The 26,717-nt window shown below is 50.5% G+C and overlaps 9 protein-coding genes across 9 annotated transcripts; 2 read left to right on the top strand and 7 right to left on the bottom strand.

Annotated features, from left to right (window-relative positions):
* Positions 1-5,145: 5,145 nt before the first annotated feature.
* Positions 5,146-5,564, top strand: ColSpa_12639 (uncharacterized protein; the record flags this gene model as incomplete). The annotated part of the gene is made up of 3 exons (XM_049278851.1): positions 5,146-5,208; positions 5,261-5,452; positions 5,511-5,564. 3 exons carry the CDS (start codon positions 5,146-5,148, stop codon positions 5,562-5,564), a joined length of 309 nt encoding a protein of 102 aa, XP_049134808.1.
* Positions 5,565-6,190: 626 nt separating this feature from the next.
* On the bottom strand, positions 6,191-6,844 carry ColSpa_12638 (thioredoxin-like protein 1; the record flags this gene model as incomplete). The annotated part of the gene is made up of 2 exons (XM_049278850.1): positions 6,191-6,643; positions 6,791-6,844. 2 exons carry the CDS (start codon positions 6,842-6,844, stop codon positions 6,191-6,193), a joined length of 507 nt encoding a protein of 168 aa, XP_049134807.1.
* Positions 6,845-7,683: 839 nt separating this feature from the next.
* ColSpa_12637 (leucine aminopeptidase 1) lies at positions 7,684-9,019 on the bottom strand (the record flags this gene model as incomplete). Its single annotated transcript, XM_049278849.1, has 4 exons — positions 7,684-7,920; positions 8,004-8,308; positions 8,373-8,808; positions 8,867-9,019. The coding sequence occupies 4 exons, from the start codon at positions 9,017-9,019 to the stop codon at positions 7,684-7,686; spliced, it is 1,131 nt and encodes a 376-aa protein (XP_049134806.1).
* A 1,671-nt stretch (positions 9,020-10,690) lies between these two features.
* Positions 10,691-11,199, bottom strand: ColSpa_12636 (uncharacterized protein; the record flags this gene model as incomplete). The annotated part of the gene is made up of 3 exons (XM_049278848.1): positions 10,691-10,778; positions 10,831-11,091; positions 11,165-11,199. The coding sequence occupies 3 exons, from the start codon at positions 11,197-11,199 to the stop codon at positions 10,691-10,693; spliced, it is 384 nt and encodes a 127-aa protein (XP_049134805.1).
* A 518-nt stretch (positions 11,200-11,717) lies between these two features.
* On the bottom strand, positions 11,718-13,583 carry ColSpa_12635 (uncharacterized protein; the record flags this gene model as incomplete). The annotated part of the gene is made up of 1 exon (XM_049278847.1): positions 11,718-13,583. The coding sequence occupies one exon, from the start codon at positions 13,581-13,583 to the stop codon at positions 11,718-11,720; it is 1,866 nt and encodes a 621-aa protein (XP_049134804.1).
* Positions 13,584-16,567: 2,984 nt separating this feature from the next.
* On the top strand, positions 16,568-17,662 carry ColSpa_12634 (putative lactate 2-monooxygenase; the record flags this gene model as incomplete). Its single annotated transcript, XM_049278846.1, has 1 exon — positions 16,568-17,662. One exon carries the CDS (start codon positions 16,568-16,570, stop codon positions 17,660-17,662), a length of 1,095 nt encoding a protein of 364 aa, XP_049134803.1.
* A 570-nt stretch (positions 17,663-18,232) lies between these two features.
* Positions 18,233-18,670, bottom strand: ColSpa_12633 (3-beta-hydroxysteroid-delta(8), delta(7)-isomerase; the record flags this gene model as incomplete). The annotated part of the gene is made up of 1 exon (XM_049278845.1): positions 18,233-18,670. One exon carries the CDS (start codon positions 18,668-18,670, stop codon positions 18,233-18,235), a length of 438 nt encoding a protein of 145 aa, XP_049134802.1.
* A 78-nt stretch (positions 18,671-18,748) lies between these two features.
* Positions 18,749-19,009, bottom strand: ColSpa_12632 (uncharacterized protein; the record flags this gene model as incomplete). The annotated part of the gene is made up of 1 exon (XM_049278844.1): positions 18,749-19,009. The coding sequence occupies one exon, from the start codon at positions 19,007-19,009 to the stop codon at positions 18,749-18,751; it is 261 nt and encodes an 86-aa protein (XP_049134801.1).
* A 681-nt stretch (positions 19,010-19,690) lies between these two features.
* Positions 19,691-21,807, bottom strand: ColSpa_12631 (efflux pump mlcE; the record flags this gene model as incomplete). The annotated part of the gene is made up of 6 exons (XM_049278843.1): positions 19,691-20,068; positions 20,129-20,289; positions 20,384-20,881; positions 20,979-21,301; positions 21,385-21,461; positions 21,520-21,807. 6 exons carry the CDS (start codon positions 21,805-21,807, stop codon positions 19,691-19,693), a joined length of 1,725 nt encoding a protein of 574 aa, XP_049134800.1.
* Between the last annotated feature and the right edge of the window lie 4,910 nt (positions 21,808-26,717).

The following is a 26,717-nucleotide window of genomic DNA, read 5'->3' as shown; positions in this document are numbered from 1 at the left end:
AATGGAGTACAAGGAGTTGCATAAGGTTGAATCCAAATAACTTCTCTTTCCTGACAATCCTTGGGCTATTTACCCCTCCTATTTATACAAGTAAGAGAAGCTGCATAGTTCGCCGACAACATTGCCCCTCACTGTCAGAAGCGACACCAACTTGGCCGCCCGCACTCTGATTCCTTATCCTCCTTCCAGATTCTTGATATTAACATTGCCCCAGGGAGTGAGACGCAAGGTTTCATGCAAAGATGCGGGGTCTCGGGCCAATCGGCACAATCACTCATATCACATGCATACTGCGCCAAACAAACTATTTATTATTGTTTTGCTTCACAGCTCGATGACTTTCCGTATCAAAAGTGGATATTCGCTCTAGCTTGCTTGGGTCTGGTTCGTGATGGTAATTGCCCCGGGTGTCTTGCACCACTCAATCACACACGGTCCGTTTCATGCAGGACGTCGGATTGCACCACTTCTTGGCCATCTTATCACTTCCAAGAGAAGAAACTGCGGCATCCAATCGAAAGAGAACCTCCCCTCTCAACTCCCAATCTCCCAGTTTAGCCAGACACGTACGTGGAAACACATTGTTGGCCTAGAAAACATCAGCGCCCCGCTCCCGGCAGATTTCTTGCGTGCTCAGAAGAGGCGCGTAGTGATTGGGGTGAATCATACCTTTCCGTGGCTTTACCCGAATGTAAATATCATCGAACTCGGCAGATTCGCGTCTCAAGGTTAGTATTGCTTATTCGCTGACTGACTCCGGTCAGAATCAATTGGACGATGGCTCTATATTGAGATATTCGATGCCGACCCTTGAGTCTTTGCACATACGATGCAAAATACTACCAGTTTATTGTAGCCTCTAGCTCGTTTCTTGGGTAATGACAATGGCTTTGTCTTCCTGGTTAATTACTCTCAAGAGACCTTGTGATCCTGGGGCCGAACGCCACCCGGGAGCAGCCGCCAAAGGACCCCTGACCAAATCTGACCCTTGTTAATGACCACGTACATCTTGGTTTGGCGATGCGGGGTAAACGCAAAAGTGGTGTACAGAGTACGCATTGCACACATGGTTGCAAGCCGCAAAGCTCGATGCTGAGTGGTCTACGATCGATGCGAAGGTCCCAGCAACAGGCCCTACGTCAAGGGACGAAAATGCAAGATTCGTATTCCAGACGGAAAAGTGGCAGCGCAAAGGCCACCGACGATCAGATTGGCATGCCGCCATGGGTAACCTAGCTGCACCATCGATGAGACCTCGAAGGTTTTCATCCAGAGTTACATCAGACTTGATAAAAATTGCGGTCAATCGGTAAGGTAATGATACATATAGATTCTGTGCCAAGGGGTTGACATAATAACGCGCCAACCGCATACAAAAGACTTTCCAGAGGTCGATCGTAAAGTCAACACAAAATACCTCATACAATACTTACGGAAGCTAAGATGAACTTTCTATTGTAGTTTTGTAGTGTAGTTGACTCACTCCCCCACATATTCTTGATCAACGATATAACACCGCCCAGAACAGGCGACCACCAAGCTCTTCGGAAGTTGAGACATGATAGGGTCAGCATTAAATAGTCAAAGCTGTGACACCATCTTTTCCAAGGAGATAATGACTAAAATAGTTTACTTAGGGCAACCAATGCCCCATCCAGTAACTGTGCTGCAGCAGTCGGCATCCTAAGGCAAGTAAGCAAGTGACGAATTACGGTAACCAAAAGCATCTACTTACACATGTGTCTGAAACTGGGATGTTCGTTCCCTGCCTCATGACATTGTAACAGAAGTTGGCAGAATTGCTAGCACACCACCCAGAGTCATGGTTCTGGTTCATGCAAGACTTTTGGCCCCTGCCCCAGCAGCAGTCGGTGGTTGGTGTATTATACCCAATCTTACACTATGGAGTATTAGGCTTTTCTATGAAAGATAACGTGGTAATCGATAGGCACGTACCTCGGAGGCGAGAGCAACTGGCGCTGCAATAATTGAGACGATAGCAGCAATAGTATATGGTAACTGCATTGTGGTTGATGAAGTGAATATATCAGTGAGAGAAAGACAGTGGCGGTTAATAATAAGAGAAAAGAGCCAAATAGTGAGTGTGTTGAAAGGACTTGTTGTATCTTTGGATGGAAGCTGGTGGGCTAGGTAAGAATCCATATAGACTGGATTTCTTGGACATCTTATATCACTCCTTTCGGGGACCTTTTGCAGACCATGGCTGTTGAATCCATAACATGTCCTGAGCCCACCCTCCGCACCGCACGACCCATAATTAGCGATCATGACTCGAGTCTTGGCTAGGGTCGGAAATTTTACGGAATTGGGTCGCTCTCACCGGATGATTCACATATATGTAACCACGGACCATGTCTCGATCGAGGCAGCTAGTAATGGTCGATATTTACGTGGCTTCTAGTTAAGCTTTATGAAGGACGACACGCAGACTTAGTATGCATGGCAACATCCCATGGATTCCTAGACATCGTTTTCAAGCCCGACAGTTACAATAATTGGAAATCAAGCCTCATGAGAGAGGGAAACGTTCTCCGTTGTGACACGCAGATTATGTCTGAGATTTATTCCGAGTCAATGCCTTACAGTATTACATTTTTGACTCTCTGCGGACTCTCCACAGGAACCGGTTAAGATGCCCTTGGCATCTTTGGAAAGTTTATCTTCTCATTAAGCTTTGCAAGTTCAGGAAGTCTTTCCGCCATTCATGAGTTACTAGTAGATAGTGCATGTATACTTTATAGAATGAAGCCGGGTTGATATCCTTCGATCACTGATAACTAATTACAAATCTTGAATTAACCATGCTCTTTTGTCATTCGGAAAGGTTTCCTCTTACTTCGGAGTAGATTTACATTTGACCCTTGTCAAACCTAAGCCAGTGTCCCACAATGCCGATCCAAGCTTTAGGTCAATCTCTCAAAAGTGTGCAAATTGAGGTGACAGGTGATGATTATGGCTTTCTTCGTTCATCTCCTAGTGACGCACCTGGTGGAAGACATTGCAATGTCCAGCAAGACACCAAGTCATTGGCATGGACTTGAATAAGAAGCTGGACCACACATGAGCAGATCTCTTGCCTACCACGAGCCACCATTCATTATAATATTGTTCAGGAGTGTGTCAATGATTGAATATGGTTTGATTTTGGACTGTCATGTTCTAGCGTACGCGAAGTATACTCATTTGAACGGTCGTCACCCTTCATTTGGGAATTTGACAATCCATCAGGAATTCAACCATCATGTGATTTCCTGAAGGTTGAAGAATGTCATCATCTAATAAATGAATGAATTTAATCGCTAGAGACCTTTCTACGTTGATAACTCTCTATTTGGGGCATCCCGTTCCCCAGCCATTGAGCGTGTTGCAGCAGTCCGCGTCCTATACATATGTTTAGCAGAGCTTACATCTTCTTCCCCTTCAGCAATTAACTTACGCAAGTCTCAGACATCATAGCCCCACTGGGTCCTTTGACGTTGGTGCAGTAGTTATCGGTATCTGCCTCGCAGAAATATCGATTCCCTACTTGTCTCATGCAAGATCGATATCCATCACTGCCGCCCCAGCAGCAGTCGGTGCGATAAGCGCCTTCTATCACACACTGTTCTTTGTAAGAAAGAGGGGCATTTACATTAAACCCTTAATGACTTACATGAGCGGCGAAGACAGAGGAGAACGTAGTGGCGAGGCTAGCCAAGAAAAGTTGGGAGAGTTGCATTTTGAATGATAGACTTAAAACTTGGAAATAATTTCAGAGTAAAGACTGATTTTGAGCGTGATATTCCAGGCTTAGGTTATAATGTTGAGGTAATGACACTTAGATAGCGCATTTGAAGGCGGGCTAGGCATGTTTATATGCGATTTTGAACACAAAAGCAGCCTGACGGCTCCGATTATGAATTGGTCCGAGGGCCTTTAATTTGCTGGCTTTTCTAATTGTAGAAAACTCATTGACAATAATGCAATTGTTCAATGGGTTTCCAGAAGCTTCCTATACCCTACAATATCAAAATGAGGTCCGCTATATCATCTCATGCTGTACTGAAAGCCTGATAGATTGGCTATCAACCGCGCCAAAAGCTTTTGACATTGCAGCTAGGGCAGAATGGCAGACGAGGGTTGACTGCTAACTAACTAGAAACCGGTCAGTAATTAGACTTATACCAAAGTTTGGTGTGTCTGATTCATTCGAGAGCAGTCCCGTTGTCCGAAAGCCCAAGCGGTACTAGGTAGATGTAGATGTAAAATAAAGTCTTTGTTTCAGCCTATAAGTCCGCACTGCCGGGTCAATCAATCTCAACCACGTTGAGTATCCTGATCATGAGAAAAGAAAAGCGTGGTCCCGCGTCTGGCGCTGCGTTTACGCGTGTACGCAGCGATGCCAAGCCGAATATATTTGAGATTGGCCGTGCTGACAACTCTATTCCTGATGGCTCGGGAGGTTTTCGATTAGATCTGTAAAACCGGCAACATTCAGCTCCGCCCAAACTTTAGACAAACTCTCCTCTGTGGATCAGTTCGTCTCTTCTGCTCATTATTCTAATACAATGAGTGGTCGATGCGAAGTTGACTTTCTTCGGTCTGTCGAGCATCCCAGGACTGGCAAAGTTGGCAACCGGATCAATCTCTATGACTCGATAAAGTTTCAATTAAACTTCTGCCCCTTATCTGTGACACAAAACTGTCCGGTTACTGTAAATCTTTGCCAAACTTTGGGCACAGCTTAGCCCCACTGTATCTATCTCAATGGTCTTCGTGGGGAGAAGATGTTCACCTTAGTATCCTTGCGCCATTGAGTTTCTTGGTGCTCTCAGAAAGGTTGATTTTGATTAGTGATGGTTCTTCTTCGAGTACGCCGGGAGATTCTCTTGAAATTGCCGAGTCTTTTTGGGGATGAATATGACATTAATTAGGATACGGAGACTACGCGGAAAAGTGCGACAAGTTCGTTGTGATTGTTGAGTTTCTGTATAAAGACAATGAGAAAACCCCACCATCTGCTACAACTCTGGTCACCACATTCATTCATTCATCACCAGCTTATCACTAATCCAGCTCTCAAGTCTCTTTCTTTTTCCCCGGACATTCCTTATTTCCACCAGTTTCAACTTCAAATCAATCATCATGCTTTTCACTAAGATCGCCTTTCTCGGCCTTGTCTATACCACTGGCACTCTTGCCGCTTCTGTAAGCTGAGCTCCGCCAATTCATCTGCTTGGGAAATCACTGAACCTTGCAGTGTCGTATCTATGGATGGTTCAGCGGCGACAGTGTCCTCGACAATTGCTGCTGGGGCAAGGGCCAGAAGGCTTGCACCAACCAGAATCGCGGCGGCACACCTCGTGGAACGAGCGCTCAATATTGCTCCGAGCAGAGTCCCAGCTTTTGCGAGAACGTCATGCTCAATGGCAAGCCAATTTCTGAAACCTGTGTAAGCCCGAGTATTTTCTCCTTAGGTACTTTGTACGATCAACTGACGGTCATCACAGGATGCTGACTGCTGCTCTACCACCACCGGCTGGGGAATCGGCTGCCCAAAGTAGATAGAGTTCTGAGGCAACATGTAAACCTGTATTGAATAGAGAGCCAAACAGTGACGAAATGAATTAAAAGGCCAATAACAGTTGCTAAAAAGAAAGAGTTCAAGTCTTGATAGCTTATTCCGATTACACGAGCATCTCACCCCTTGCTGCGCCACAAAAGGCCGCGAAGGCACGGAATTCCCCTTGTTCTATAGGAGCTAGAAAACAAATGAACTACGATTGGCACCCTTTCCTGCCTGAAAGGCAGATACAAGTGCTGCCATATGCGGACGTGATTAGTTTTATTTGTTATACATGTCACAGTACTAAACGCAGAGGTCGATCTAGATGGCCAATTGTCAGGGGTAAGGATTCACGGATATATCGCCTTCAATCATAGACTCTGCCACGTTGCATTCGATGCTTTTGAAGCCTGGTATTTCGTGCTTTCGAGCGGCTGAGTTAGCCAGGCGTTCCACCTGCCATCGGCTGTTTTATGCACACCTTGCACCTCCTCGCTACTATTTACACTACGTCTGGAGAACAATCAGAAGCCTCGAGGCGCCGTGTACGTAAGCGCGTGGTTTATGCATACTGAACCCAACTGTAATGAGGACCGATCCGTCTTCCTGAACATGTGCAGTTCATCACTGCTTCGCGTCTTTTCTTGCTTCGCCGGCCAAGACCTGAACAACAGCCTGCAGAGTCACCCTGTCTGCGCCCCTCACCCGGTCCACCAGCCCTTCGCTAGTAAGGACGACAGACTGCTTGGGCGTGACGCCTTCGACCTTGACGCCTTGAGGCTTGCCGTTGTGGAAGAAGACAAAGGTCGGCATAGCAGTCACGCCGTACCGCCCGGCGACCGCGTCGACATGATCGACATTAACCTTGGCAAAGGCCAGGCGACCATCTGAGGCGTGCTTGTCTGCTAGACCGGAGAAGATGGGCGCGATGGCCCGGCAAGGGGGACACCAGTCTGCGTAAAAGTCGACCACCACGTCAGTGGTCGAGGCCAGGAGGGCATCTAGCTCGGCCGCGCTGGCAACTTTGTACACCTTGCCTGATGTCTCGGGGATGGGCGAGCGGTCTGCGAAGAAGGTCTTGAGACAGGATCGTCAGCAAACACTCAGGCGATATGGCGGCACCCCCAGCTCTGATGGAGCTTGTGTTCTACGTCGCATCAGGGACTAAGCTGAGGCGCTTAGGCTCGGTTCGGATGACTTGATGGCCTGGCGGGTGCTACTTACGCGACCGATCATCAAAATAGCAAATGCTACAAAGAGCCAGGATAGCCAATCCATCATGAAGTATAGTCAATCGCCGAGCGGGAGCAAATAGTGGTGATAGATGCAGTGGGCAAGCGGTGTGCAGTTGCGTTAGATTGCGTGATGTGAGAAACCCACCAGGGACAGAGGGTGGATACTGCATGCGTCTAAAGGGGGTATTGCGGCTACATGAGGACGCAACCGGCGCTGTGACTATAGAACCTTGGGCCAGGACGACGTCTCGGAGCGGAGAAACTATGGAAATATCACCTGACTTGCAACTAACGGGACGCTAAGCTATCTTGAGAAATCACTCTTACGAGACACGCAGCGATAGTCTGTGGTAGGTTCCAGAAACGAAGGTTGTAAATGGAATGCGGCTGAGCTTGTCTCATAAGAGACTTTTAAACCTCTTCCGTGTGTCACATCAGCAGGAGGGTCATGCGGTGCCCAGATTGGCGCCAAGAACTGATGATGACAACTAAACTGCCCACAGAGACATCGAGGTTTGCTCGGTTGCCTTCAGGCATTCTATGGTACTTTTCCCCCAACAAGATAATCGCTAGTTCTACCGTGTATGTGAAGCAAGTTATTGAGTTACAGTGCTATGGTTGTATGGCTGAGTGCTGAAGCGATGGTCGTATGCGGTCAATAAGAGAGGAAGGATAATTGTCAGCGGCAAGTGCTGGGGCTGAAGCTCTCGGTTGTTGAGCAAAAGAACAGTCACGTTGTGTTCAGTCACTGAGCCCATAACTTTACACATTTAAGACAGCAATCATTGTTATAGTTAAATGACGTCTTCTGACCATGAAACGTCCTTATGCTTTGGGTAGCTGATGTCTTGCAACTTTGAGACTAGAGCCACAACTATTACATTACGCAAATGGCCAGTAAGCCAGCTCGTAAACGTAGCCGGTCGTCATTTTGGCGTGCTGTAAGGCATGGTCAAACGAGACGTGCTCCAGGGTATCGTTGGGCGTGTGAATATACGGGTTGTGGTTTCCAAACGGCGTCTCAAAGATGAAGGAAGAAGGGAAGCCGTTACGGTTCGCAGAGGCGTGGTCAGAGCAGGCATATCCGCACACAGTCTCCTCGTAAGGAATATCGGTATACTGCACCCGGGCCGCATTAGTCTTTGCATATCGTAGGACTCTCAACAGCCACCACGAGATGCCATCAGGGTAAGTCCACTTACAGCATCAATGACACGCTTCATGTACGCGACCTGGTCGGAGTCGGTCCAGTCCGTGACGACGCCGAAGCGCTCGACACCGTCGCGGCCGATGTATCCAACCATGTCCTGGTTCAGCATGGAAACAACCTGGCGGTTCAGCGTGCGGTACTGCGTGAAAATGTCCTGGCTGCCGAGCAGGCCAGCCTCCTCGGCGCCGTACCAGTGGAACTCGACGGTGTTGAGGAGGTCGCCCGAGGCAATGCGCTTGTCGGAGAGGAAAACGCGGAGTACCTCGAGAATCATGACAGATCCGGAGCCGTTGTCGTCTGGTTGTCTTCATTAATATGTCGTGGTCCTCAAACCGATATAAGCATAAGAAAAGCGACTTACCAGCACCAGGCGCACGACCGGCGCCACGGTCGCCCGAAATCACAGAGTCGAGATGCGCACCAACCACGACAGTTCTTTGGTTCCGACCAGGAATGGTCACAATGATACTAGGCTGCGACCACGCGACGTGGCGAACGTAGCGTACGTTGGCTGTGGGGTGGCCCGAGGCATCAACAACAGCACTGATCTGCCCATAAAGCCACTCTGCGGACTCAACGCCCGTTCGGGAAAGGTAGTATCGGTTGTGGAAAGAAGAGAAGCGCTCGAGGTGCGTACGCATGTTGTCCTTGTTAAGCTTAGGGATCAGGGCGTTTACGTGGCACGTCTGGTTCATCTCCGTCGGGAAGGGGAGCGCCGCGAGAAGCTTGAAGTCGGCGGAAGAGGCGACAGTAGGGACGTCTGACCACTCCGTGATGTCGAAGAAGTGAACGCGTTTCTGTCAGCGTTAGTACTGCCAGCTCATCAAGGTGATTGGAAAAGCGGGTAGAGCATACGTCCATCATCTCCCACTTCTCCTCCTCCGTGACGATGACGGTCTCGCCAGGCGCAATCTCGAGGGTGAAGAGCTTGCTAGGGTCGCGGGGCTCAACGGAGGAGCTGATGGCCGAAGTCGCGGCGAGAGCCGCGAGGAGGGGAGTGAAGCGCATGATGACCGCGTTTGATATGCAATTGACCCGACTTTAGGGCGACTGTAGGGCGAACTGGCTTGCGGCTACAGTCTCCAGCTCACCACGCACTACTCTCCGTAGAAATGGCTTCTTTTATACTCGTCAGAGTTCCCAGGATAGCGGGAACCTGCATGGGTTGCATCACCAACCCCTCTGGCAGTGGCCCATTTTAGGAGACTTAGTGGACGCTGGCGCTCAGAACATTCTGGCCCGGCTCCAAGCGAAGTTCGGTGACACACTGAGAGGGTATGACGCCGCACCGCCGCCGGGTGGAGATGGTTGTGGCCCCAAGCAAGCCCCAACTTGATTTCATGTACGCCGAGAACTGTAATGGGAAGCTGCAAAGATTTGAGAACTTGCAGGCTTTCGTACCCGGGCGGTGAGCCCGGAAAACCGATGCTGGCCTCGTAGTTGCGTTGACAAGGAAGAAGATAGCAAAAAAGGTTGTCCACAGGGTCTTCTATCATGGTCTGCAAGGCACAGAGCCGACGTTTGCCATTGGCTAATTGCTTCGAGCTTCCCGCGGTCATGATTGGCCAAGCGGTCTTGATCTTGGCTTCAGGGCTAAGAAGTAAAATCTGGGCTGGGTGTCTCACGTCTTTTCCATATCAGCTTGCCCTTAGCCATCGTCTTCACTCGGCTCTCCTACCGCTCGCTTCGTAATCTTCTACTGACTGGCATCAGTAGCAGTAAAAGGGCTTGGCCGTCAGGCGAGAGCGTGTGAGCAGCATCAGCAGGATCCCTAGACGGGAACCGAAGCTTTCGAAAGAAACATGATATCATGCAATAGAGAAAATATCCAACGCCGACGTCTATCAGCTCGCCGTCAATTCGCATGGTAACCGACGTGCCAAGAACAACTGCATCAGGAAGGTGACTTTTGGCCAAGACAGTTGGGAGGGGAATGCAATTGAGGGGTTAGAGACAAACCAGTCAGCTCGGCTAGCCTGCAGACAAGACATCCCCGCGTTTGGATGCCAAGGTCTTCCAGACACTTTCGAGCCAGCCTTGAGAAACGAAAGTTGCTTGCCTAATCAGCTGCAACTCCATGTGTGAACCGGGCGATTCAGGAACTCGATGAACGAGGGAGTGTTGCCGGAAGGTCTTGCCGCAAATTGTAACGACTCTGCATCGCACAGTCACTTATCAACGTCACGTTCTGGTGTTCTCCGACGCCTTGCGAGATGAACGCAACATTTGAGCCACCGAGCAGAGCCTGTCTCTCCAAGTCGAAACCCTCGTCTTCCGCACTACGTAGAGCGACCAACAGCAGGACCCCCTGAACCAAGGCGAAAAGTGCGTTGTTCACTACCGGCCAACCAATCAACCGATACCACTCTACCCACGACGGCAAGTACGGAGGATACTTGACGCGTATCATCCAGGATATTGCAACAAGGACAAAGACAACGGTTTGTGCGGCGAGTCCCGGGAGACTTAGGGCGCCTGCGTCTGAACGAGACCGTATCTCACGAGCTTGCGGAATAGCAGCGGCGACGGTGACAATCGTAGTCGTAGGGAGGATGAGGAGGTAATGGAAGAGGATGAAAATCTCCTCGGCCCAGCGTCGCGGCTCGGAGCGGATTGGAGGTTGAAGAGCATCTAGCACGACGGGGATGAGTGACGTGAGTAGGAAAACGACGTAAATGGTCAAGACAGCGAGTCGATGGCCTTGTCTCTGGTTGTTTGTTGCAGCATGGCGGAGGGAGGTGATGAATCTTCCAGCGCACCCGTCAGCCTACAAGTCCAAAATCCTGAGGACCAAAAATGTTTTCGTTTGTGCGACTTACAGAAACAGGGAACAAAGCCAGACAACCGCGAGCTGGCAGAAATTGAACCAGTCACCCGGTGTGGCTGGGTTGTTGACGAAGACATCCGGGCGCGGGAAGCCATTGTCGGTTACGTTGAGAAAGAATCCGATGGCAAACTGTTCCGTGGCGCTGATAAGATTGAAAACAAGGTAGTATAGCGAAAGACCGTCGCAGTGGCCCTGTTCCCGTAGGCGATGGTACTGGGGGAGGTAAGAAGCGACGGTTAGGATATTTAGCGTCCTGTCAACCGTCAGTATCGTGGAAGCGACGAGTGTTAAGTTGTTTAGATGCTAAAAGCGGTGAATTGACTTACAGCCTGGCCCAGTTGGGTAGAACGTTAGGGACCATTGTTGTCCGATGCCTTTGGCGACCTGACTATGAGCGAAATTTGCAGCAAAGTTGGCGGAAAGCCACAGTCGACGGACTGTTAACCAGGATACTATTGGCGTTGAGACAACATCCACTGGGGCTGCGATTAGTCCTGCAGCTGCTGTACCCATGGTTTGACTGAAGCGATGGAGGTGAGGTATAATTTAGAAGATGGCGGGAGTAGGCAATATCCGCGTGATGCAACTGGGGGGCGGGTTCCATCATCCTGTAGGATTCGGTGGGTGCGACACGTGGGGAAGAACGAGTCAAGCTGGTTCAATTGAACTACATCAAACACCACTAAGAGCGGACGTACACAACGTTTGCGATAGGGCGCTCAGTGCACTGTTATACTATTCCATCTATAGCACTTTCACGTAAAAGTATAACTATAGAGTCCCGATTGTCAACCTGCTCCCTGCCATATGCCCGAGGCTGGAGCCAGTAAACAGAGCGTCCGATGTCTCATTCCTGTATCAATCCGTCATCACTTATCCTTAAGGGAAGATGAGCCACTTCGTAATCTCCTTGACACCGTACTGATCAGCGAAGTCGCAATACTCACGACCCCAACCACGCATCCTGCCCTTGGTGTTGTCGAGCTTGTCGATGGCATTCGTCATGAGGATTTCAATGTCCATGTTGCCAACAACAACATCGTCGTCAGCGGCCCACGCGAGGTGGCAGGTGCCGACCTTAGCGAGAGGTTGGCCAGGGCCCATGTTAGACTCCTGGCTCCATCGAAAGTAGAAGCGACGGACGGACATAAAGTTGCGGAGCTTCTTGCAGTCTTCAACAAGGGCCGAGTCGGGTCTGGCGCCGCCCATGTAGGTGGTCTTGCCGGTGCATCGCTTGGAGGGGCCCAGCGGAGTTTCAAATCTCTCTAGTCTGTCGTCAATCTTCTTGTTGTCATCGGGAGATACAGACAGGGCTTTGGAGTTGATCTGAGCAGTGACGTTATTCCCATCGCGGTCGGTGAATACAAAGTCGATCCAGTCCACGGAAGAATCGTCCTCAGAGAATGCCTCAAAATCTGACGGCATGGGAGAGATGTCGCGCCGTTCGGTCTCGTCAACGGCGCCAACATAAAGGTTCGTGTCGCGCTGCTCGATTTGACCCTGAGGGAGACTGGGGTCGCGATAGAAGAGTCTGAATTCGCCATCGTACTTCTTCTCGTTCTCGAAACCGCACCGAACGCCCATTTTAGCACGAACTCCAATCTCTTGGTAAGTGGAGGGCTCGTAGTTGATGGCCCTCTCGAGGAAGCCGGCCATGTCGCGGTTGGTGATCCAAATCCTTTCCTTGGTGGTCATGAAGCTGAGACCACAGGATTCGTGGGCAGCAAACTTGGCCCAGTAGTTCAGGTCGCGTTCCTTAAAAACGACCTTGGCAGTGTTTTGTTGGCAGAACTTGAGCAGCTGCTGACAGTCGGACTTGAGCGGTGTGTTTGGTTGATCCCAGTCGGAGGAGAGCCACATGGGTGTACAGAAGGGGCCCTCGGGATTGCCACCGAGATACATCTCGTAGCGCTTGGAGATGGTGAAGTTGGCGGACTCGACGCTGTCTGGAGCCTCATGAACGGTGCCGTTGAAGACGTAGGCAGAAGTGTTGCTGGGAATCAAGGCAAAGGAGTCGACAATGAGGGGCTTCTTTGGCTCGGCTTGGCGCACCTCAATGGTTTGGGCGCTTGTGTTGCCAGAATTGAAGTGACCGTCGAGAATCTCGTTCTTGGCGCGAGCAAGGACCGGAAGGCCATGCGGCTGCAGTCTCCAGAAAATTGGAGCGCTGCCTGTAGGTCCATTCCAAACCACACAGTCTGCCTCACCGGCGGCTGAGATTTTGCCGCCGATAGTCCAGGCAGGGCGGCTCAAAGATCGGTTGAGGAAGTTGGCGATGTCTCCGGTGGACAAGACGACGTCACGGGTGTAAGTGCGGGTGCGGAAGCCACAGCTACCAACCCAGAATACCTCGGCCCAGCGATCGGTATCAGAGTCACGATGCTCGAAGTAAATGAGAGCGGGGTTCTCGTTTACATAGTCGAAGAGCGCTTGACAGTCGTTACGACGGGGACTGCCGACGCCGCTGTCTCTCTGGCTGGCGCGGACGGTGCAGAGCCCGACATGCTCGCCAGCCTTGACGACCTTAATGCGCTTGGTAGTGGGCCAAGAGAGGTTGCGGGTATCATCGACGATGTTAAAGCCAGCGGCGATGTTGAAGACGACGTCAGAGCCATTGGAAGCCTTGAAGATGATCTCCTGGTGAAGCGGAATGGTGGTAGCGGCATCGAATACGTTGGGGTCGGGGACAGCACGCGCGAAGGCGTATGCCACAAAGACGATGATGGGTGCAAGTAATCTGCGCATCTTGTAGCTTGTCGCGTAAGATTTCGGCAGTTAAACTTCGTTGTGGTATTGTGGGTGTAGCAAAGCAGTGGAGCTATTCAGGTCGAGAAGACAGGAGAAAGGAGACGCGTCGCTGGGGAAAGGAAAGAAGAAGGGAAGAAGAAGTATGAGATTTTCATTAGTCGGGGTCGGTGAAAAGGGTGAAGAGGCGTCTCTGGTGTAAAGCAAGAGAGGAGGAAAAGATCTCGGGCTTACGGGTGGAGAGGGAAGAAGGAAAGTCTTTCCAACGTCGTCTGGCGGCCTCGACTGGCCAAGTCACGGGATTCACTTGCCTCTATTCCCCTTTTGGGTAACTAGGTCAAAATGAAGTGCGAGCAAATAATCTGAAGGCCGCAGAGGTTCCCGAGTCCGTTTCATTTGCGAAAGAAAGGGAAGGAGCTGCTAGAGAGCAGTGCCTTCCTCGTGGTTGTGGTGTGCTACGTGATGCCAAAGGTGAGGCGAGTTGAGAAGATGTTTCCTCCGGCGTGGTCAATGTACCTGACTTGGAATATCACTGGTCTCCAGCTAACAGTGCGCGCTGAATTAACGGAGGACCCAAATCAAAAAAAAAACAAATTTGAGCGACCGAGGTTTGATTAAGTCTTTTCGCTAATATCTTAGGGTTCTGGATGGTTTATTGGTCATCTGGTGGCTGTCATCTGCGCCTACAACGCTGCGAGTGAGCTCATACATTTACTTTAGACCTCCAGTGTGGGAAAACGCCCAAAAATAAAATTCCAAGTCATCTAACTGGTTCACGTTTGCTTCGGTCCGGCATGCTTGTTGGTACTGTTTGTCGTGCAAGTTTGGCCTCTTGCTTTGAAAAAGACCGCGGTACAGCTCACGAAGTAGCAGTATGCAAGGGATAGCAGTCTGCAAAGAGACTCTGTGAAAGGAAACGCCCGTTCACAATCCGCTCCCAATGTCTATGCTGCGTTTTTAGTAGGTGTAACGTTCCGTATGGTGCGTGTTGCAAAGAAAGACTACACCAGAAACATCAATTATATCCGAGATCACCTTGGCTGAGAAGTTTTCCTGCTAAATTTGGGTGGTAGAAAGTTAAGGAGAAGTCAACATTCAAATGGTCAGTCGCCAAACATGGTCAAAGAGGCCACAGTGAATCCCCGAGATTAAAGCAAACCTAGGAAACTATTTTCCCATGACCCTCTCAGCTAATTTGTTGATCTCACATGTAAAGTTATTGCCTGCGACGCACATCTCCTGTGTCATCTCGCGGCTACCGTTTCCATACTCTACCCGTTTATCAGCGTCATTTCAGTATCATCTGCAAAAAGGTTGTGCAAGGGATTCAAAGAGTGTCGAGTCAAAGAAGGCCGAAATAGTCGTCAAGAACATACGTGCAATCAAGGCTATAAACAGTACATACATAATGGCAAGCAGGAGGCAAAGAGATGCCGTTTCAGCTCTCTTGATGCTAGACCCCAGACAGGGGTTTTATGCCAACACAAGGTTTCCGGCTTGTTGCGCCTCAGGACTATCAAACATGTCCAAGGTGATGGCTCAAGGCAATGCAGCACCACCAGAGATTCAACGCTACAGCTCCAAATTGAACGGTTATGATACACATCCGTATTCAGCCTTGTTATCGAGGCCAGAAGTGCTGCGTGAGGAAACTATACTTCGACGTCTTTATTGTGAAACTCTGAAACGAAAGTATGAATAAATGGAATGCTAACTATAGTATCAACCCCCTCGCTGTGTCTCTGTCCAGATATACACTGTGACAATGCGATGGAGAATCACCTCTAGAGTATTCACTTCAAGATAGTGTACTAATAGAAGTGACAAATGCACTGTGTTCGCTCAAGCAATTGATAGCTGTCCAGTCGTATAAAACTCGCCAATCGTCGCCACAGCGACTTGGACCTTCCTTCAGTCGAGCATAGCCACGCCCACACAGGGTCGCGTGGAAGAGAGCCATTTGATGTCACTGAAACTAAGCCGTTTAGTAATCCCCAACTGCCGTTCGACAGGAGTATCCGCTCTGGCCATGGCCGCCTAGATAGATATATCTTTTCCGGGACTCCTCAATGATATCAATCAATAACTGCCATGGATGTCAAGCCTTTGCGTAAGTTGGTTCGGTACGATATCGATGGACGGATCGCCGGAACCGGAACCTTGTGCTGGGGGCTGGAAACGTGTTTTCCGTCCGTTATCGACTGGCTCCGATGGCCGCCGCCAAAGCGACGAGTCATTTCCACGCCTTTGGACCCGCCTGCCCCGCAGAAACATGTAAGCCCCGTATAGCGGTCCGGGGCCGCCATGCAATTCTTCAATAAACCTCATAGACTAGTCAATTCCCCGGGTTAAGGTCTGTCGTAATGCCGTAATCTCGTCCGAACTATGCATCCCAGCTATCAGAGATAAGTCCAGATAAGACTCGGTTTTCCCAACGCCAGTAGGCACCGCACGACGGAACTACCCACAAACATGGATTCGGGACTCAACCCCCAAGGCCTCTATCCCTGCTGGCGGCACTTTGTTTGCTTTTTGCCGAGCTGATAAGAGAAGACCCGAGAGCTTGGAACCAGCGCATGCCTGCCTTAGCTGCGGCGTCTTCGGGGCCCAACCACGTGTGATAGGACCAAAGCCGACGAGATAAGGGCGGTGATGATGCCTGGTAGTGACGGGCAACAGTTTGCTCCACGGTTTCTAGCGCGAACTCTTCCTGGCCCAGCAAGGTACTTTTCCTGCATCTCCGATGTTGGCACCGGATCCAATGGCATCGGTCTTATCGCAATGGCATCAGTCTTGTTTGTTGAAGCCATTGAGATAATATGCCTCAGTGACACCGGTATAAAGCGTGACCAGCTTCCTGTCCGACGTTGTTTGATGTAGTTAGCAGAGCAGAGCAAACACTCCCACTGTCCTCTACGTCATCGCTGCCCACAGACAACGACACAGTCCTCTCCAAGACCTCGTCAGCGTGACAGACAGCCAAGATGCACACCCGTAATCTACTTGTTGCGGCCTCCCAACTGGCCCTCGGCCTCGCGGCTCCGGCCCCACTCCCAGTCTACAACCTTCTCTCAACTCGAGAGACGCACTTCAACGCCAGCCTGCCCAACGTCACAATTTTCGCTACAGGTGGCACAATTGCCGGCTCCGCCGCCTCCAACGCCCAGACAACAGGCTACCAAGCCGGTGCTCTCGGTGTCGACATCCTTATCGACGCTGTCCCCGAGCTGTGGAACGTCTCCAATGTCAAGGGCGTCCAGGTCGCCAACGTGGACTCGGGAAGCATCACCTCCGAGATTCTGCTTAACCTCACCCGTCTGGTCCAGGAGGCCCTCGACGACCCCTACTGCCAGGGAGCCGTCGTCACCCACGGCACGGATACTCTCGAAGAGAGCGCATTCTTCCTTCAGCTCGCTGTCAAGAGCGAGAAGCCGGTCGTCGTCGTCGGCGCCATGCGCCCCGCCACAGCCATCAGTGCCGATGGCCCCATCAATCTGCTCGAGGCCGTTACCCTTGCTGGCAGTCCCGAGGCCAAGGGCCGCGGTACCATGATTGTCCTCAATGACCGCATTGGCAGCGCCTTCTATAACACCAAGACGCACTCCAACTCCCTCGACACCTTCAAGGCAGTCGAGCAGGGCTACCTCGGCTTCTTCCTTGACATCCAGCCCGTCTTCTACTACCCTCCCTCTCTGCCTCTTGGACATGTTTACTTCAACCTCTCCGGGGCGACTGAGGTGCCCCAGGTAGACATCCTCTTCGGCCACCAGGACCTCAACCCGGCCTTGGCCACGGCTGCAGTTGAGAGCGGCGCGAAGGGTCTTGTCTTGGCCGGCATGGGTGCCGGCGGTTGGACTACGCCTGGCCGGGATGCCCTGAACAAGCTGGCACAGGAGAACGGCACTCAGATTGTGGTTTCCAGCAGAACTATGGGCGGCTTTGTCGAGGATAGCAGCACGCTCAACACGTATGGTGGCTGGAACTTGAACCCGCAGAAGGCTCGCATCATGCTGCAGCTTGCGCTGTACACTGGATACGGCTCTGAGCAGCTCGAGACGCTGTTCAAATATGCGCCTTAGATGAATGACCCTGAGTTATGAGATTATGAATACATAGAACCCTAATAGAATTACCATTAATGTTTACGATTCAAAAGCTTTCCAAAACTTTTCAACATCCATGTAACCCACGAGCTGGGCCTTGATCACCACGAACGCCTATATTTAGAAGCGGTTTTGTTTGAACATGGGCTACACAGACGAAGCAATTGAACGCACATCAGCTGCCTCTTTCATTGTCAAAAATAGTTGAAATTGTTGAATGGATTCTCTCTTCCTGAGAGAACCCGTGTGTACGATCGTACCCGGGTTAAAAGTTAGGGTGAACCAAAGATGTATTTTCCGTGATTATCTTCCTAACTACAAGACTTGGCTTTCGTACACGAAATATATGATCTCGTGCGTCCCTGAGTCAGTTCGGCATGAATATACTTTGATCCCCTCAATAGATAACCGAGGGCCGAATATCCAGTCTGTGCCCTCTGCCGTGATGTGTGTCCTTGAGTCGTGCATGTCGTACAACTAGCTGGTCTGTTATTCCAACAGAAATACTTGATACTTGGCAGGAAGGACCCCTTTTTCTAACAAGGATCAGATATTCTTCTTTGAGGGTGATGTCTTGTCCAACTCTGCAACCTTCTCAAAAGCTCGCTTTATCTCAACGCAGCTTTTGGCAATTAGGTAGAATGGGATGACGATCCAGAAGGCGTTGAAAAAGACGTAGTAGCACCAAAAGTAAAAGTCCTCGGGCCGGCAGTACATCATTTTGGCTACAAGCTTGTCAAAAGAGCACGTCGCAAAGTACAACACGTCGCCGTAGAGCTGGCCGAGGCTGATGATGAGCTGCAGCGGGTGGCGGAGGGCATGGCCGGTGACGATGCAATAGGCGCAGGCGAAGGACAGCGGGCCCCAGCAGAAGGCCGTGATGGTCTCCATGCAGACGATGAAGGAGTCCTGCGTCAGGTAGCGAGAGTCAGACAAGGAATACTCCTTCCAAAGCTGGCCGAAGATGTGCACGGTAGCCGGCATGTTGGCTTGATTGTATGAGAAATAACCTATTTGTATTAGTCGAGTCGCCCACGGTACGACGCCCTCCATGCTGGGGTTTCACTGACCTTCAAAGAAGAGATGGATAAAGGCGCTGAGAGTGAACCACAAAGCCGTCGCAACTTCACCATTGGGCAAGCTAGGGCGCGTCTTCTTGATGATGCTGTAAGTTGATGCGAGAATGGCGGTTGCGCCAACTGCAAAGATCGCACGCAGTTGGTTTGCACCGAAGGTGTTAGCGACGTAGCCCGGGAGTGTTACGCCCGCGGGGTAGTAAGGATGGATGGGAATCGAGATGTTCATGATGACTTCGTCGTTCATTGCGAGGTCGTTCAGTGGGTTCAGGAGGTCTGACTTGATCGTGATTGTTTGTTTTGGTGATTGAGCAGTAAATGCATAGGTACGTACAAGACACCGGTGAGCTTTATATTCTTCAGGTGTAATACGATATTCAGGCTTCTGCTCCACTCTGGTACGTCCGGGAGACTCGACATCCGTGTCGGCCCATTCAGGTGTCATTGGGAGACGTTTGCCAAGTCTGTTAACCGGGTCTTTTCATTGGCTATGAAGCCGACATGGCTGATCTAGCGAGATTGCATATGCGTCGTGTTCGGGTTCAAGAAGGACAAACAGCCGGAAAACGTACTTTTGCTTTGCTCTTCGGGGCCCGAGTGGGCCGGTGCCTGAAAGTTCACTAAAAATGAACGATAGGCCAACACCAACACTAACATATCTTCGATGCCAAAAGTGCGAGACAGTTTAATGCTTAATGATGCTCAATTATGCTTCCTCCAACGTACGCTACTATTCTCTCGTGCGCTAAAGTAGCTCCGGTCAAAAGCATAAGCGATTTAATCTAGTTATTCCAAAGAAATAAACAGAAAAGAACAGAAGAATAAAATGGGCGTTCCTTCCTTGTAGTTGAGAATTTTATATACATTTCGATCAAAATGCTGGGGTTAAAAATTACACCCAGTCACTCTGAGCCTACCTGCCGTCGCATTAAACGTCACCCTTCTTCTCGCCCTTCTTCTTCCGGATGTCAACCCAGCCCATACCCCACGCGAGCACAAAAGTGACAACGCCTAGGCCGATCATGAGATAGAACACCTCATTAATGCTCTTGGAGTATGCCATTAGAACGCCAGGGAGATCTGCCTTCGATACAACGGTCCTGAACCCAGTCCCACCAGCAGCCAAAATGGTCTTGGCGTTTATGTTTGGGGCATACTTTGCCAAGTTGTTGCCCAGCCCCTCGCTGAAGATGACTTCGGCTGCTGTCAAGAAGATAGCGCTGGCGAAAGTTTGCAGAAAAACCACGGTGGCCATGGCTACCGGGAGACGGGATGGGGCAGTGTTTGCCTGAACGGCAATAATGTGCTACGCAGGGAGCAATAAGCTTATGCCGCTTGTGGACAAGGCTGAAGGGGAGCAACTTACCATCTGCATGTTTGCGCCACGACCCGCACCTAGAAGAACTTGATATCCTATCCATTTTGCAGAGTTTGTAGACGGTGTCCATGTCGCAATTAGCCCGGTTCCGATGGTCGAAACGGCAGAGCCGAAGACTACCCAGGGGAGATAGTACCCCAACTTTCCAACTATAGTGTATTAGCAGACACGTCAACATCGATAAAATAGCATAGCAGACAATAAGCCCCAGGAAAAAAGAGAACACTGTTCAGCTCAACTTACCCAAGGCACCAGAGACCACCGCAAACACCAGCTGGCTCAAGATAGTCGGCAGAAAGTCTACTCCGCCCTGGAATGGTGTCGCCCCCTTGACACTCTGAAAGAACATTGGTAGATAGTAGCTTGAGACTATTGTGATACTCATAGTCATTGCCCCAACAACGCAACTAATCCAAACAATCCTGCTTTTGAACAAACCTAGAGGTATCATGGCTTCGTCGTCTCCCTGCCTGTATTCCCAGTACAGAAATAGCGCGGCTGTAACGCCCGCACCAACGAATAAACCGATGACAACAGAAGAATTCCAGGGGTGTTCGTTGCCTCCGAACTGGAGCGCCAGGAGGAACATTATTGCCGCAGGAGCGAAGAGGACAAAGCCTGGGAAGTCGAGATGGCCGGGCACTTTGAGGAGAGGGAGGGGAGTTGCGATTTTCGAGGGAATGTGGATGAAAAACAGTAGGATTGCGACGACGCCACCGATAGGGAGGTTAATGTAGAAGCCTGGGTTTGGGTTATTGTTAGCGTCACTGAATTTCGTAGCAAATCAAGCTGTCCCTAAATAAGAGATGCAACCGTGGAAGGAACCGCAGCTACTTACACCATCTCCAGTTCACAAACTCCGTAAAAGCTCCTCCGACAAGAGGCCCAATTACAAGACCCAGATTTGAAATTCCAATCAAGATCCCGATGATGAGCGGTCTCTTCTGCAGCGGCACTGTCGCAGCGATGATTGTTAAGGCACCGTTGTATAAGCCAGCTGATCCCATGCCCGCGACGGCGCGCCCGACGATGAACATGTTTGACGATTTTGAAACGGCACAAATCAGAGAGCCTAATTCGAACAAGAAGAGAAAGGCGAGGAACGTTTGTTTGGAGCGGAGGTAGGTGTAGAGCTTCCCTGCAAAGGGCTGGAGAGCGGCTCTATTAAAGACGGATGATTAATTGGCGCTCTTGAAATATCCACTCTAGAACCCCCCCAGACTTCGTGAACTGGGAACACATACCCGCATAAGTTGTAGGCGGCGCCATACCAGCCCACGTCAGACAGCGAATTAAACGCTGTTGTGATCTCAGGAACAGCCTAGACGTATTGTTAGCCGTCTGCCACTCTGATAGCCATAACACAAATGCATCTTTACCGTCGTGATGATGGACATGTCAAGGAGCATGAGAAAAACCACAAAAGTCAAAGCGGCAAGGACGAGGATGAGCTTGATGCCGGTGATGTACTCTTCTTCCCGGTCTCCTTCGTCCGTCATCAAGGCGCCGCCATCTCCAGTCGACTCGTGACCTCCATGATCTGTGGGTTTCTCTGATACTTCAGCATCGGAGTCAACCGAGGGCGATAACGGTTTCTCGGGGAGTTTGTGGTCGTTCGCAGCCGCCGGTGATGGTGGCGTTTTTGGAACTTGACTAGAGGCCGTCATGCTGGGTAAGGGCAGCTCCTTGGAGTCACGTGGAGTAGATCTGTCCCTGTTACAAATTTGGTGTTACGGCGCTGGATGGGATGTCGCTAGTGGATGATGATTAGATGAACCTTGGCAAGCTAGCAGTTCAAACAAGCATTCAGCTGTGTGGGTCGCCACAGATATAACAAACTTTGTGCTCTCAAAACCCGGTTCACGTCGATCTAATGTCCCAATCCCGTACAAACAACAGCTATCAGTTGATACCCTCAACGTTCCCTTTCCGTTGGGTTGAAATGACACATTTCGTAGGGCTGACCAAGCATGGCTGCACGCCCGGGTTTCGCGTGCAGCACGAATCCCGAAGGGACTTTGGTCTGCCCTGTCGTCATTGCACCGGATTTCCGTTTCCAAGGGAACGATTGGTCCCAGCCCGTTGGATAAATACGGTTCATGCATATTTGTTCCGCACTTCGACTAGCCGTTTGTTCACTAGGCTACTTTGTTGTTCGTTTTGTGTTGGTTGGTTTCGTAGCCTACATGGTGAGATTGACGGAATGACCAATATCGGTCAGGGTTTGGGGCTGTTGGCGTTCTCAAGTCCGTCGGGTCAGCAATGCGATTCTCCCTTTACTCTTCTCCACAAGTCAGCCCATTTATCTCCTTGAACATATGGTGACAAGCTAAATCCGGAATCCTATGTCCGGATTGCTTGACTACTTGGCTCACGGCATCTGACTGTCAGGTCAAATTTAGACCTGCCATTGGCCGCCCTTCTTTTCGGCATGATTTGCTGATATGGGTTCAAAGTAATGCAAAAATGTATTGTGGTAATTCGAAGCAACACCACGAATGTGCCATGAATCTCTCGACGTGGATGGCTGCAAGGTCTTCAGCGTTCGAATGCATGGCGGCGTGAAGATCGAAGCCGTGCAGCAGCGGTATGGAGTACGGTGCATCGAAGATTAGGAGAGGCGGGGAGCTTCCATCCTATATCAAGTGACTTTGGCCGAATTAGATTCAATATTATTTCTTTGCGAACCTTGTCCTTCTCCTTCTTGGAGGGAACATGACGGACGCCTATGACCCAAATTACCAAGCACAATTCTTCACTGTAATTTAAACCAAATCGATGCTCGCATTCATCTTGGTCCCTAGTATGGGCTCGATCTTGAAGGCCTGAAAGATGCGCATCATCGTGATCACGGCCGAGCGCTCGGCAACGTGGTATCCAGGGCCTGTCTGGTTCTTTTGTCAGCTTTGAAGGGATTTTCATTTTTTTCTTTCTTCACGGCAATTCCAATCTCCAGGCGATATACGCATGAAATGGTATGTAAAAACGCGACGACTAGATCCAAAGACAAAATGATTCCTCTTGGTCAGGTCTTGTGAGTTGATGCTCTCCATCGTCTACAATCCGTTAGCTCCAAGACAGATCATTGGACCATAGAGCACAAGAGTCCCCCGTACCGACGTTTTGTCGTCCTTAACCGTTCTGGCCAGAATCGGTCTGGGTCCTCGTGCCGCAGCGGTCCGCGGCTGATGGCATTGCCTCCGTCAGCCCTTCTGTCCCATCAAGCATGTGTCAAGATCCTATGGTGCAACGACAACAACATTTTATGCACGCGCGCCTACCGCATCTGCGGCCGTCAAAATCAACGCAAAGCTCAGTATCGCCAGCTCTTCTCCGCAAGATAGCCCACTCATGTCCTTGTGGCTCAAAGCCGCGCCCAAGAACATTTGCTTCAAAGCAACGTCCCCCTTTCCAATTCTTTCCTTGGCGGTCTGGCCGTTGTTAATGCGAGAGCTCATAGCCAAGCGTGTCCTCGCGGAAAGGCAGTCGAGCCACCTACAGTCGCTTCATTTGCCCACGCGAGATCCCTCCGATAGCTTGCCCGTCTTATTCTCTCCCATGGCTTGAGGAACAGGGGCAACATTCCCAGTGAAGGAAACAAAACGATGATGTTAGATCCAGGAAATGTGTCTGTCGCAAGTATCAGCCTTTCTCTACCGAATTTGTTTCGACTAGCTGGGGTCGATGGTGGCATCTCACAGATGATTTGAGCTTCGGTTTCCACACGTTTCTGTTTGTCTATGGCACAGCAGCCCGTATAGGGACATAACTCACTTTGATGAAGTCAATCACCCTGTCGACGGCATCGGGAATCTATCGTGAAGCTCGATTACCCATCTTGTCATGCTGAACCAGGTTGCTCACATCCATCCCTATACTTGCCGTCCTAAACGAGCTATAGGCATGTCTCTCAATGGACCTCAACAGCCGTCTTCCAAACAAACCACCCGACTGTTCATGGACACTGTCGCTGAGAAACCGTGGTGTCTCGTATTCTAGCAGCCTGTGACGCCGGTAAGACTGTACAAATAGCGTCCAAAGCGGTATATCTGTGTGACACCAGCACTGGAAGAAGGACAGCTGCAAACAAAGCCAGGAAGTGTGAGGGCGAATTTGGGACTGTGCAGAAGTTGGCTACATGCTACAAAAACAGGGGGGCTTACGGGACAGTCTTGTCCGCTTGCTGAACGCTAGTGAGCAGCTTTAGAATCGCCGTCCGTTGCTTCTGCGCCGGACATCAAGTCAGCTTCTCCTGTTCTCCCACGACTTAGGCTGTGTGTCATAGCTAGTACCATCAGCGTGTAAATTGCGTTAACTCAACCACCCTGCTTCCCACGCAACCCCGCATACCACGCAGCCCAACAACGCGTCACCATAAAACCTACTCCTCTTTTCTAACTATCACAACATCTTCTATTCTACCCCAAACAACGCCATTTTTTGAGGATATCTTTTTTACTATAAGATGAAGCAGTATAGTGAACATGAGCTGCAGCGGGCACTTTGGGATATTGCTGACGGGCTTAGTATCCGCGGGGCAGGTCGCAAATGGGGCATCCCAGAGGCGACTGTACGACAACGTCTCCATGGTACCCAGTCTAGAAATACTGCCTTTGGTAGACTGCAGCGGTTATCTCAGAACCAGGAAGGTCTACTTGCTGAGTGGATATCTAAGCAGGCTGCCCTAGGCTCTGCGTTTTGCCATCAGCAAGTCAAAGGGCTGGCTGAGCGCATGCTGGGCGATGGGCAGCGACCACTTGGGAGGAAGTGGATGCAGCGATTTCTTCGCAGAAACCCATCTATCAGAACCCAGCGATGCAGGGCAATTGACGCTAGGCGAATTAATGGGGCAACTGCTGACATTATCCAGGAATGGTTTCATCGCCTTGATCTGCCAGCAATCCTGCCCATCAAGCCAGCTAATAGATGGAACATGGATGAGACTGGTATCCTCGAGGGCAAAGGAAGCAATGGGCTAGTACTAGGATCGTCAGAGACCAAGTATATCCAGAAAAAACAGCCTGGATCGCGGGCATGGGTATCTCTGATCGAGTGCGTCTCTGCCAGAGGACGCGCACTTCCGCCTCTTGTTATGTATAAGGGCAAGTCAGTCCAGCAACAGTGGTTTCCTCTAGATCTTCAACCCTATGCTAGCTGGAAATTCACAGCAACAGAGAACGGCTGGACAACTGATCAGAATGCCCTAGAATGGCTAGAAAAGGTCTTTATCCCTCAGACTGTCCCAGAGGACCCTTCAGATACTAGACTACTAGTTCTAGACGCCCATCATAGCCATACAACAACAGACTTTCTGTGGCGATGCTTCCGGAACCACATACACCTCCTGTTTCTGCCGCCGCACACATCACACGTCCTCCAGCCTCTAGATCAGTCAGTATTCCGACCTCTTAAGGCAGCCTATAGGAAGTATCTAGGGTACCTAGATATACAAAGCGATTCAACTGTAACAGGCAAGAGGAACTTTATAGACTGTTATAGAAGGGCACGTCTAGACGCCTTGACTATCCAGGTTATTAAAAGCGGCTGGAAACACACTGGGTTATGGCCAGTTGATGTAGCGCAACCTCTATCTAGCCCTTTCGTGTCTAAGGCATCAGCCAGCCAGCCAGCCAGACAGCTAGACGGCCAGACAGCTGGGCAGTCAGGAAGTCAGCAGTGGGATGGAGCTGTATCTATAGTCCCATGGTCAACCCCGCGTAAGTCTGCTGATCTTCAGCGTCAGCTGCACCTATTCAACCAGCTTACGCAAGATACCCGAGAAATCTACACCCAACGCCACCTATTTAGAAAGGTCCAAAAAGGCTGGGACCAACAGGCCTATAGACTGACAGTCCTAGAGCGTCAGGCCCAGGCATTCCAGGCCCAGACGGATAGTCAGCAACAAGGCAGGAGAAAAAGGGTCCAGACGGACCCTAACACGACGTTCGCTAATATCGAGGATATCCGACGGGCGCAAATTGCTGCTGGCGAAGCAGAGAGTAGCACAAGTGAATCCAGTGGATCTGAATTATCTAGTGAAGCAGAAAGTTGCATCTGGGTAGGTGGTAGGGATGAGGAATAATGGATGTTGTTGATGGGTATGGTGATATTGATGGGGGTTTGGGGCTGCGTGGTATGCGGGGTTGCGTGGGAAGCAGGGTGGTTGAGTTATCTTCCACCTCGGATGGCTCGCTTCGAGAATCAACGTGTTGTAGCCATTGTTCATAAAAGTGCTCGACATGACCCAGACAGGTCTATCAGTCGTTTGCGCAGACTTCCTGTCAAAGAGCTTCTACGAAAACAGGCAGGTCGGTACGCCCAGTAGCTGCGACACTATGAACGGTAACGCCTTGCCTATGCCACAAACCCACCTTGACCATAACATCAGAGTTGACAAAGTAATCGACAATATACCCGGTTCGAACCCCGAATATGGGCCCATATTCCCGCGTCCACTCGTCGAGCCTCAGGATGCCATCTCCTCGTCTTGTTCTCTCTGATCAAGTCCGGTAGGGGTCCGATGATGGGCCACGCCGGTGGCTGTGGGGGCAGCGGCAGGCCTTAAGTCAGCCTCGCG

This window comes from Colletotrichum spaethianum (assembly GCF_022836535.1).
Source record: "Colletotrichum spaethianum MAFF 239500 DNA, contig68, whole genome shotgun sequence".
Lineage (NCBI taxonomy): Eukaryota > Fungi > Ascomycota > Sordariomycetes > Glomerellales > Glomerellaceae > Colletotrichum > Colletotrichum spaethianum.
This window is presented reverse-complemented; position numbering and strand designations above follow the sequence as displayed.